At 44.0% G+C, this 12,330-nt stretch overlaps 1 protein-coding gene across 1 annotated transcript in view; it reads left to right on the top strand.

Annotated features, from left to right (window-relative positions):
- Positions 1-5,534: 5,534 nt before the first annotated feature.
- Positions 5,535-12,330, top strand: part of DOCK8 (dedicator of cytokinesis 8) — a 94,906-nt gene continuing 88,110 nt past the window's right edge. Inside the window, exon 1 of the mRNA XM_075740177.1 lies at positions 5,535-5,740. Coding sequence (XP_075596292.1) covers positions 5,688-5,740 — 53 coding nt within the window. The 5' untranslated portion in view covers positions 5,535-5,687. The remainder of the gene's footprint in view (positions 5,741-12,330) is intronic.

Here is a 12,330-nt window from a genome sequence, read left to right as displayed (position 1 = left end):
GCAAGGTTTTGGTAGCGGGGGGGGGGGCTACAGGGGTGGCTTCTGTAAGAAGCTGCTAGAAGCTTCCCCTGTGTCTGACAGAGCCAATGCCAGCTGGCTCCAAGACGGACCCGCCGCTGGCCAAGGCCAAGCCAATCAGTGCCTCTGTGATAACATATTTAAGAAAGAGAAAAACAGCTAGAGAGAGCTTTTGTAGCCAGAGAGAGGAGTGAGAAGATGTAAGAAACTCTGCAGACACCAAGGTCAGTGCAGAAGGAGGGGGAGGAGGTGCTCCAGGCGCCGGAGCAAGATTCCCCTGCAGCCCGTGGAGAAGACCATGGTGAGGCAGGCTGTCCCCCTGCAGCCCATGGAGGAGGATGAGGGGGTGTAGAGATTCCACCTGCAGCCCATGGAGGACCCCACGCCAGAGCAGGTGGAGGCACCTGAAGGAGGCTGTGGCCCATGGGAAGCCCACGCTGGAGCAAGCTCCTGGCAGGACCTGTGGATCCGTGGAGAGAGGAGCCCACGCCAGAGCAGGTTTGCTGACAGGACTTGTGACCCCGTGGGGGACCCACGCTGGAGCAGTTTGCTCCTGAAGGTCTGCACCCCATGGAAGAGACCATGCTGCAGCAGTTCATGAAGGACTGTAGCCTGTGAGAGGGACCCCACGCTGGAGCAGGGGAACGATGAGAGGAGTCCTCCCCCTGAGGATGAAGAAGCGGCAGAGACACCGTGTGATGAACTGACCACAACCCCCATTCCCCGTCCCCCTGTGCCGCTGAGGGGGGCGGAGGTTGAAGCCAGGAGTGAAGTTGAGCCTGGGAAGATGGGAGGGGTGGGGAGAGGTGTTTTAAGATTTGGTTTTATTTCTCATTCCTCTACTCTGTTTTGCTTAGTAATAAATAAGATGAATTCCCTCTCTAAGTTCGGTCTGTTTTGCTCGTGATGATAATTAGTGAATGATCTCTGCCTGTCCTTATCTCGACCCATAAGTTTTTTTTTCATTGTACCTTTTCTCCCCTGTCTAATGAAAGAGGGGAGTGATAGAGCGGCTCTGGTGGGCACCTGGCCCTCAGCCAGGGTCAACCCACCACAATCATGCAGTAGCTTCTTTGCAGGGATACCACTGCTGGTGAAGGAGTGACTGCTAATTTACTCTTTTAAGAAAAAAGATGTTTGGGAATGTGTGTCTCAAGAGAAAAAAAAAAAAATCCCCTGATAGGTGGTGTATACTGTAGTGGTGTGTGCCAATTATTGTGTCTTCCAGCGTTTCCCCAACCCCAGCTTGCAAACTCCTTCAAAACAATACGCAGCAGCAGCAGTTCTGCCCTGATGTGCATACCCAACCTGTGCTGTCGTTACCACCACTCAGCTGCTCTTTGTGGCTGGGCCTGCAGCTCCTCAGCCTGCCCAACAACCACCTGTGGATCCACCACCTCCAGGTCAGGTTGCAGGAGGAAGACCAAAGCATGGTGAGAGCATTTGAAGCCCAAGTGGAATGAGAGGGAAGCACAGCTTTATGACTGATTCTAGGGCTGAAGTGATGCAGTAATGATTAGGACCACCATTTGGGATGAATGTGTGTGTGACAGGAGGATGGGGATGAGGAAATGGGGAATGTAAGCATGCTTTCTGCTGTATCATATACAAGACTCACCAACAGCTGCTGCCATCCAAGCAAGCTAGGTTTGGGAAAATGTGGTCTGTTCTGAGTTGCATTGTTTTCTTCAGTTTTGATTTCATGCTGCCTTCACTGGCAGCTGGTTTGATATTTTTTTTAATCTTGTGACCAGAAAGATCTTGTTCTACTTCTTGTTCTAAAGGCATGATTAGACTTCATGACCTTGTATATAGTAAGTTGGTTTGTTGCAGGAATTCAAACAATAGTGTTTAACAATAAGCTGGAGCAGTACTAAAGACCATACTTAATGGGATAAGATAGCTTAAAGAAATCAGTTGACCAACATCTCATCTGGTAGCACTCCAATGACTTAAAACCATGTAAACTTTCTTGATAAAATTCCTTTTTTTTTTTCTTTTTTTTTTTCCTTCTTCTTCCCCCAAAAAAGGCAATGGAATTGCTGACATAATAGATGAAAAAGAGTATGTGGTGAGTTTTGCTGCTCATATGCTGAAGTAGGCTGCTGATAATTCAGTTCATCCAAAAAGATGAAAATTTACAACGATCTAAGTGTTTGGTCTGTACTTGCTGAATATACTAGCAGTTTTGGAAACCTTACTTTTCTGTGCCTCCTCAGGCATTTTTTCCTGCATGTCACAAAATATTTTTGAGTAATCCTTTCATCTGTGCTTACCAAGAATGTATGAAACTGCAAAATAAATAGTTGTATCATTCATAAATGGGTGTATTTGTGTAGGTTGGGATGTTATCTGCAATCTGCTAGCTTGATTTGCGTCGCCAGATTTGGCAGTCAGGCAAGATCCTACTTCATGCCACAAGAGCTGTTAAGATTAAGCCTGGACTCTTTTTTATATAGCTTCAACAAAAAATGAGGTAGTGGTTTCTTCTTGAGTTCTTAGCAGTTCTGGAGATACAGCTACAAGAAGAAAGATCTTCCTCTCTTAAAAAAACAAACAAACAAAAAACAACACCCCAAACCCAATTAAGCACAGACTTCAGTAAAGGAAGAATGTTCCTTTCATGGGACCTGAACAGAAAGATGGGTGTGAAACCTAATACCAGAACTGTTGACTTACTGTCTCTACAACCGGACAATGTACAGAATGGTTAATGGAGCTACCTGCTTATTTTTTCATCACTTACTTTTCTCCTTCTTACCTTGTAAGTTGCTAGAAACAGAGGCATAGCACTTCATGGGAGCTTTTGAAATTAAACAATGAGAAGGATGGTTATAGTTTTCAAAAGCAGTATTTTGAGAAACAGAAAAGACCTGACTTCCTACTGTGGAGGAGCAGCTCTTCTAGTGACAGCTTATCTATAAAGCATGGTTAAGCTACCAGAAAGCAATTTCATGTTATAGCAAGGACCTACTGTACTGGTGGAGAACTGCATAAGATTTTTTTTCCTCCAATTTCCCTTCTTTTGTACAGGAGACAGAATGAGGTGGAACTGAGAGACCACCTTGATGGGTGCAAAGAGTACATAAGTGTTTTGGCAGTGGTCTAGACAGCACAGAAAATTGACAAACTGGTGTTTATTTCATGGCTATTTCATGGCATCTTAAGGAGAGCATGGTTTATATTAATGTCTAAGTTAAAACTCTGAAAAGCAAATAGGAGAGAAAAAGCTGCTCTGTCCACCAATTTCCTGTGAGATAAAAGAGAATAAGTATACTAGAAAGGCCAAGATGTTAAAATAAATATTTCAGCTGGATTTTGGATGCATAGCCTTCAATGGTGCTGAAGCCCACGACTTCAAGTGCAGTAGGTAAGAAATGCTCACCACTGATCCAGGAAAAAAATCAAATATTGGGTGTCTCAGATTAGGCGCTCAAAATTGTATGTGTCCATTTAAATTACATGGGTCTACTAAAATTAAAAGAAGTTACATTTTTCTTGTTTCTTTCCACTGTTGACGCAAAGTGATCACAGCTGCCTGTCAGAAGGCCTGTTGCACACTTTGAGTTTTCGTAGAGCAGTAACTTCTATTAAAACCACGGCCAGTTTGTGCACTGAAGAGAGTTGTGTAGGCAGCGACTCTCTTTCAACAGACACATGCAAGTGCAGACAAGAAGGTGGTGTGAAGCAGTGTCTTGCCACGGCCAGTAACTCTGACACTCAAGAGTTTTCTGGTCACCAACATGCATGCCAGATCATAGCTACGTATCGCTGATTTCTAACTAAGTGATATTTAAGTTCAAATTACACATAGGTAAGTGGCTTTAGCTTTAATTTGGTGACGTAAAGAAAGGATGGGTGTGGTGGGTAAGTTCTGTGCAATAAAGTACCTAATTTATTCTTCACAATGCAAATGTTTGTTAGTTAATACTATTCTATTAATAGTAGATGTTAATATTTTCTTTCTGAAGTTTTCATACTTCTATCTGAGATCTTATTCTGCAGCAGATCCTTGTGGGTTTTTTCCCTCAAAATACATCCATATTTGTTTCCATTTTGACGGTTTTTTTATTTACTTCTGTTTTGTGTTTAATCTTTCACCTCCTCAGCCTTTCTGCACCTCCCTAAGGGCACATAGCCAGTGGTCCTCAAAGACTGTAGGGATTAACATTCATACTTGAGACCACCCATATTAACACTGTTCCAAAGAATGGTGAATCCTGCAGAGTAAAAGGTAGTTGTTAGCAGCACAATTTTAGGCCTTCACTGTTTGACAATCTTCCATTCCTTGCCTCAAATCATGCTATTTTCCTCTAGATACCCTCCAGCTCACTGGGAATGGAGAGATCAGCTAAAACTGCCTTTCAATGGAATCCTAATGTTGTTGCCACCGAGCCATGGATTTAATAAAAGTAGGACAACCTAAAACTGAATTGCCTCTGCTACCCCAGAATTCATCTGTAGAAATTGTGTTTGGCTTCTGTTTCACCTTGCAAATGAAACCTGAGTTCTGCTTGTCCGCAGAAGCAGTGAAATCTGCACCAAGGGGGAGAGAAAAATACCAGTCAGGAAACAGCACTTTGTAACACGACCACAAGATACTTAATAAAAAAGGACTTTTAACAAAGTTGAGCTGTACGTGCAGGTGAAGCGAACAGCAGTAGGGCCCGCTTTGTGCCGAGCTGACCTGGTACCTGGGGTTGGTACATGTGTTTTCCTTACACACTTAGTTTAGGAGTAAGAGAAACATATATCCTGGGTGCACGTGTGTTTTGGCAAAATATCGTCCCAAGTAAAGAGCTGGCATCTCCTTACGCCTTACACCTTACACCCTCTGTCTGCCCGAACAGCCCCACCCGTGTGCCAGCGGGGCCGAAGGACCCTGGCGATTTCCTCTGCCTGAAGGGCGGTGGGCGCCGCTCTGCCCTGCCCGGCGCAGCGCTGCCCGGAGCTGCCCGGCCCTGCCCGGCCCTGCCCGGAGCTGCCCGGCCCTGCCCGGCGGCCGCGCCTGCTCGGCCAGGGGAGGGCGGGCTGGACCGGCGGCGCCCAGCGGTGCCCAGCGATGCCCGCTGCCTCCTCGCCTGCCTCCGCAGGGCAGCGTTCGACCCCCGGGGCGGGGGTGTTTGACACCCACACCGCGGTTTCCAGAAGAAAAGGCGTTGGGGGGGTGCGCAAGGATTTTCGCAGCTGTGCGCTTTCACGGGTGCAAGGTGTCGTCTCTCTGTATAGCGCTTGCCTAAACGCTAGCCTTCCCCGCTGCTTCCCTCTGGATCCCTCCAAAACGTCCACGGATGGGTGTCGCCTGTGTTATACAGGGAGGTGAAATTCCTGTCCCCTCCCAGTGACCGGGTGCGCTACGGCCCGTAGAGCCATCGGGGAGAGGCGCAGGGCGCCCGGGGTGCAGGGGCTGGGCGCTGCCGGCCGGAGGGGCAGACGGCGGCGGGGTTGAGAAGCCAGCTGTGCACAGGGGCAGATCCCTCCCACTCCGGCCGATTTCGGTGAGGAAGGTGAAATGCGGAAGTTGCCACCCAGAACTGTCAGAAGACCGTCGGGTTTTTAGCCCGGAGCATGCAATTAAGAAAAATAAATAAATAAAATAAAGCCGCCCTTCGTGCGTACAGCCGGCGTCGGTCCTCCTCGGCAGCCGACAGCCGCGGCTGCTCTCCCGCATGGCGACTTTACCCGCCGCTGACAGGAGGGCGTTCGCCCTGAAAATCAACAGGTAAGGGGCTTTCCTCGTACCTCGCAGCTATTCTTCGCCAGTCTTAGCCTGAGACCCGGCCAAGGCAGGCGATCGGGCTGTGGGAGCGGGGACGGGACAGCTCCTCCCCGGGAGACCCCTGGGGCGTGGAGCCATCTGCCAGCTCCAGATAGCCGGGCTGGCTGTGCCGCCGCCGCCGCCCGCTGCCGGGCAGCCTTCGGGCGGGCACCCCCGGTCCTCTGCCTGCCTGCTCCTGCGGCCGGCAAGCGGCGACCCTCGGCGCGCCCCGCCGGTCTTCTCCCGGCCCCGCGGAGGTGCAGCTCTAGCTTGCGCTTCTGCAGATTAAGTTTGCGCTGACAAAGTGCACACAGACAAAGCCGGCTATGGGTTCCTGTCCCCTGGCTGGGAGGAAACGTCCAGTGTCACCCCAGGAGTTTGTTCCCCATTTGTTCTGTCCGACCAAGCCCCGAGGCTCCTGGGGGGGCTTCTCGCTGGCGGCAGGGCAGAGGGTTGGGGTTCCTCCTCCGCACACAGCAGCAAAACAACCTGGTGCCTAAATTAGTGCTCCTGGGAAATAAAGGTTTTATGTAGGGCATCAATATTGCAGTGATATACATCCCTGGGAATATTTTTTTTTTCTTTTCACCCTTTCATCTATGGAAAGAAAAAAATCCTTCTGATTTAAAACAAATGTATCTCCTCCCTTCCCTCAATAAACCAAACAAATTGGAGTATGGAACACCATACTCTTGCAGCTGAGCTTGCTGTCTGCAAGACTTTGGTGTCTGTTCCCAGGGAAGTGCTGACTCTCAGCTGGTCTGTGCCCTGTGGTGGCAGTAAGAAACCAAGACAATTATTTTCATATTGTTAGGTTAAAGGAACAGACAGGCCTTCTTTTAAAGATTCTTGTCATTTGAGACAAAAACTGTGTTTCCAGGGTGTTGATATAAGTACAAGGTAACTCAGTTTGCTGACACATAAAAGAACAAATAAAATAATGGTAATATAAACTGAGGATAGGTCTCTGTGCCAGAGAGAAAAGTATGCAGAGAAACTCCACCTCCTCAGCAATTTATTGGAAGACATGGGGTTTGCAGTCACAGAGGATAAAATTAGCTGCTCTGTGATGTGCCTTTCCCATGGCAGAATACACATCAGTGTACCTTTCTGTATCCTTTGGGAATTCATTTTAAATTTGTGGTGGAACATTCGCAAGAGTGAGACATCATATTGAGAAGCCATCAGATGAGCAGTTCACTACAGGACCCTGCCACGATTCCTGATAATTTGGAGATTTGCTTGAATAAAGAGCGTAACTGGCTGATATTTAGAGGGTTTGGGTTATTTTCTTTCTTCCTATTTTTAGGGTCAGCCTTCTGGCAGCTTTTCCCAGCTGTGGTGATGGTCACTGTTCATCTGTATGACTAAAGCCTTACTAAGTAGTGGAATCATAACAATTTATCTGGCTTCATTTCACGAAGGCTCACAAAAGTTTTGCTAGTTTTTCAACTTGATATATTTTTTAAAATTTTTTTCTTTTGATTTGATAGTGAAATATTCAGTATTTTTTGTAGCAAATGGAATGTTCAAATATGTTACTCATCATGTTCTGAATATGATTCCAATTTAACAATCTGCATGTTTATTTTGCAAGTAAGAATTACTAGCAGAACATGTTTCCCTTTCTTCAAAAGTAGCATGTCATTTTTACATGACTCAAGTGAGTAGAGTCTCACTGACAGTGGAGTGATATATCTTCACAAGAACTGTCTTTAATGTGGTGTTTTGGGTTTTTTTAAAAAGGAATTTTCAGAATAAGAGGAATAATAGGTCAGCATGTTAGCTTTCTTGCTTGTACACAAAAGGCTAATTCACAGTGATAAAATTTTGTTCCTCTTTCTTCAGAGTTCCTGAGTTCACTTCTTCAAAATGCAACTCTTAGTGAAAGTTGGACGTTACTGGCAAGGCATCATTCACAGGCGTTATTACATTGCCTGTGCAATTACTCTCCGTTCACTACAGATTCACATGCAGGCTCTTCTCTTTCTCACTTGTTCTCTTGCCAGTGACTTGACTAAGCTATATACTGTTTTTATGAGGACCAGCAGCATTTTAGGCTCTGTACCGGTTCCTCAGCAGAATGACGTCAGCCGCCTCCCTGCTGGTTACATAAGGTGTACCCTGGTGTGTTCAGAAAAGCATGATAGATATCTGACCACCTGGTGAACTGTGCTGAACACTGTTCTGTAAAAAAATGGCAATGACATGATCTGAAATGGTCTGTTAGTGGTATCTCATCATGATTTAAAGTTATTGTGAGTTATCGATCATGAGCACTGGAGCTGTAGATACTTCAGGGACAGTTGTTACCTGACAAGCATCACATTTGTTGAAAACAAGGTAAAACTTTAAAATCAAGCCTTCAGATGCCTGAGAACTTGTAAGTTGCGTATGCAACCTGCCTACATAACCGTGTCTTGCTATCACTTTATTCTTCCTTCCACCCATCTGGTGTCTGTTGTCCTGATCTGTTGCTTTCTGCCTTTTTTAATCCTGCAAACACTTGTACATATGGTTTTAATGCATGTATATTAGTAGCTCCTTCTGTTTTAATGGGATAACTTTTATACATAATTATGTTTATCATCTCATACGTAGAAGTGAAGGAGCAAGTCCTTACTGTCCCTCGTGTTAGGCAGCATTCCTACTGCTTACCTGTGTATGACTTGGACCTAAGTTGCTGAAAACTGAGCAGGACCTCAGAAAACATCCTCTTGAAATAACATTGGTTTTATTACATGAGAAATTAAACTCCTGTCCAACTTCATATGTTCTTTGAAATGAAGCCTAAAGTATCTCTTAAAAGTAAGTTGTAACTGTCTTTCCAAATGGCCTCTCGCATTGGACAAAGGAAGGGAAGAAAACCCTCATTAATGTGCAACACTGAGAGACCTCTGTGGCACTTTCTGAGCATGCTAGGTGTCTGTGGTGGTTGGAAGCCAGCATGGGACATGAAAAAGCAGATCATCCTTGTGGAATTGAGTCCTACATAGTAATTAGAAGGAATCTGGTTGCATGTTGCAAATGTGTCTATTTTCCAGTTGCAGTATTTATACTCAGAAACCAAGAAAGCTGAACTGCTGAGGAAAAGCAGCTCATCATTGCTCAAAGTGTGGGCTCTAATGTTTACCAGCTGAGCAGTGCATGTTTGAGAGACCATAAAAGCTGAATTTTAATCAGTTTGCCTCAGCAGTGTGTTAGGATAAACACAGCATTCACGGAAGACATTTTCTATTTTTATTACTTTTATTTAGCTAGTGTAGTTTACTATTTTATCTTCGACATAGATTTTGAAGTAGCAGATATTTGTTTTGACTTCAAGTGAAGAAAATTGTGCTTTAGGCACCTACCTGGGGCCCTGTCCACCACTGCTATACATTTGAAACATTTCAACACATAAATTACAAACTGGAAAACTATCAAGAGCAGCAATACAGCTCCCTAACATATCACTTAACATTCAGTGATGTGACTCATGCAATTAAAACCTCTCCCAATAGGCAAACTCCTCAACTGTCTCTATAGACAACCAATGTCTGCATTTTACAAGTGTTATAAAACAAATTTTTAGCATTTACTTCTATCATTTCATTGTCTTGTCCCTGAAATTGTCCAGTTGCCAAACAAAATTTTCTTTTCCTGTTCTAGTTTTAAGAAGTACACTTAGGGATGACTTTACATGCATAGATTATATTAAAAAAAAAACAAACCCAAACCCAAGCAACCTACAGTACCAATATTAAAGCAAGCATTTAGCTAAAGATTTCAAATTCAAAAAAGCCTATGATAAAAGACAAACCCCTACCTAATTCTCAAATTGTACCATGAATTCTACTTTACATTAATGATGACAACATATTTGAATTATTTCTACCTGAAATGAAAAGGTCAGCTTAGATCTTATATTCTACAAAATTTTGGTTCTGAAGGTTTACAAGAAATTACCCTAAATGGGAAAGGCTGTTACAGAGGGGTCAGGTACGGTGCAAGACAGTTTCAGTGGCAGGACAGGCCGTTTCCTATGTACTCTGGTGGCAGATTTCTGTTCAGTGCAATCCCTTTATGGGGCTGAGGCCAGCATCTTTTGATTGAATTTCAATAAACCCCTTGTTATATGGATATAATAAAATGCTAATTACTCACAATTTGTCCAGACTCTCTTGTATTTCTTTTAATTAATTTTTCTTTTTAAACTTTGAATATATTAAATAAGCTGCAAGGCCAACCTCAGTCCTTCATAAGTACAATAGATTTACGTAATAAGAATAAAGATCTAGTGCATTTTTAAAAGAATGTGGTAAATTCTCATAGTCATTTTCTTAAATAAAGTAATACATTATAAAAACCTTAATAAAACTACCAGTCTGATAATAGCATTTTCCGTGTGTTCACGGAACAGTTCCGTGTGTTTCCATATGTTCCGCTGCATACCTAAAATGCACATTCATACTTTATCAACTTCTAAAAGCTGCTTGTAGATATATCCTTATCAAGTATGACCATAGCCTTATAATATGTAATGTCAGTTCAGTGGTAGTATTAAACAAATCCTGTGTTCATTTTTACTGAGTCAACCTAATTCAAGAAAGAGAGTCACAAAGGAGAGCACACTTGATGAAAGGGTTGTATCCTGCTTTACTCTAATCAGTTGCATGCTGGGAATCTAAGTGAGGATAACTCAAGTTAATAAGCCTTTGCAGGTTTATATTCAAGACAGGTTTTTCAAATGATCAAATAATAACCCATTTGAATTAATCTAAAATCCATACCATAAATATACAGTGCACTATGGCTTTTAAGAGAGGTTAAAAAATTCCAGTTTGTAATTGCTATTGGAAAAGACTACTTCTTACATACTAGATGTGTGAAATAGTAGTGGGTTTGTATTTGTTACAGAGAATATTAAACACTAATAACAGATTAAAGATAAAAAATCAGGATGTATATGTTTCATATGTTATGTATATATTAACAATCTGTTAATAACAGTTTATAGTAAATGACCAGTTTTCTTAGACTTCCATAAAAATAAATGAGAAGCTGATTTTTTAAATCCTTCTGAGAAAATTACTTGGAGTTGCATGTGTAGGAAGTATAAAGATCAGGTTTGTATCTTAGAAACAGAGGAAAGGTTTGGGTTGGAAGGGACCCTAAAGAAAAGAGAGAGGTTAATATACCTAAGGAAAAGGCCATGTGAGGCAAGGACATCTTTCGCAAGATCAGGTTGCCCAAAGCTCCATCCAACCTGAGCTTGAACTCTTCCAGGGATGGGGCATCCACAACTTCCCTGGGCAACCTGGTCCAGCATTTCACCACCCCCATCGTAAAAAAAATCCTCTTATATCTAGTCTGAATTTACCCTCTTTTAGCTTAAAACCATTACCCCTTGTCCTATCACTACAGACCCAACTAAAAAGTCTCTCTCCGTCTTTCTTATAATCCCCCTTTAAGTATTGAAAGGCTGCAAGAAGTCTTCCCAGCCCCTTCTCTTCTCCAGGCGGAACAACCCCAAGTCTCTAAACTAGTCTTCACAGGAGAGGTGCTCCAGCCCTCTGGTCATCTTTATGGCCCTCCTCTGGACTCTCTCCAACAGCTCCATGTCTATCTTGTGCTGGGGACCCCAGAGCTGGACACAGGGGTCTCACAAGAGCAGAGTAGAAGGGGAGCATGCTGGTCATGCTCCTTTTGATGCAGCCCAGGATACGGTTGGCTTTCTGGGCTGCAAGTGTGCATTGCCGGCTCATATCCACTTCTTCATCCACCCATACCCCCAGGTCCTTCCCTGGAGGGCTGCTCTCAATTCCTTCATCCCCTAGCCTGTACTGATATTTAGGGTTGCCTTGACCCATGTGCAGGACCTTGCACTTGGCCTTGTTGAGCCTCATGAGGTTCACATGGACCCACCTCTCCAGCCTGTCAAGGTCCCTCTGGATGGCATCCCTTCTCTCCAGTGTGTTGACTGCACCACACAGCTTGGTGTCATCAGCAAACTTGCTGAGGGTGCGCTCGGTCACTTCCTGACTTACTGCAAGCCAATTTCTCCTAGCTTTTTATGGCATCATTGTCTTGGTGTGTTCTGGATTTGTATTCAGCATAAGGAATATATTGTACATGGCTCTAATGCAGGTGCAGAGCAGGAAAAGAAGACAGGGAGCTCTGCTCCTTCACATGCCACTCATAAAGACCAGCCCCCACTGCAGCCTCTGCACATAGATGCTTTACCTCCCATCCCACCACTATTTGGATTCAAGGCAATCTGAGTGAGCAGAAAAGATGAGGAGTTGAGACCATGGTTTCATCCCTGTTGTATCAGTTATGACTGTTCACTGCATGTGAACGACTAAACAGCCATTAAATGCCCCATGTGGCCTTTTCCTTAGGTATATTAACCTGTCTCTCTTCTTTTGGGACATTTTTACAGTTACTCCTTCACTTCAAGGGAGAGATATAATCTGCAGGAATAACAACCTTCTAAATTTACTACATAGTCAAGAATATTAAAGCTGGCTAGGGATGGATGCTATCTATTGTAAATAGCAATAAAGATAATA

This window comes from Balearica regulorum, chromosome Z (genome assembly GCF_011004875.1).
Source record: "Balearica regulorum gibbericeps isolate bBalReg1 chromosome Z, bBalReg1.pri, whole genome shotgun sequence".
Classification (NCBI taxonomy): Eukaryota; Metazoa; Chordata; class Aves; order Gruiformes; family Gruidae; genus Balearica; species Balearica regulorum.
This window is presented reverse-complemented; position numbering and strand designations above follow the sequence as displayed.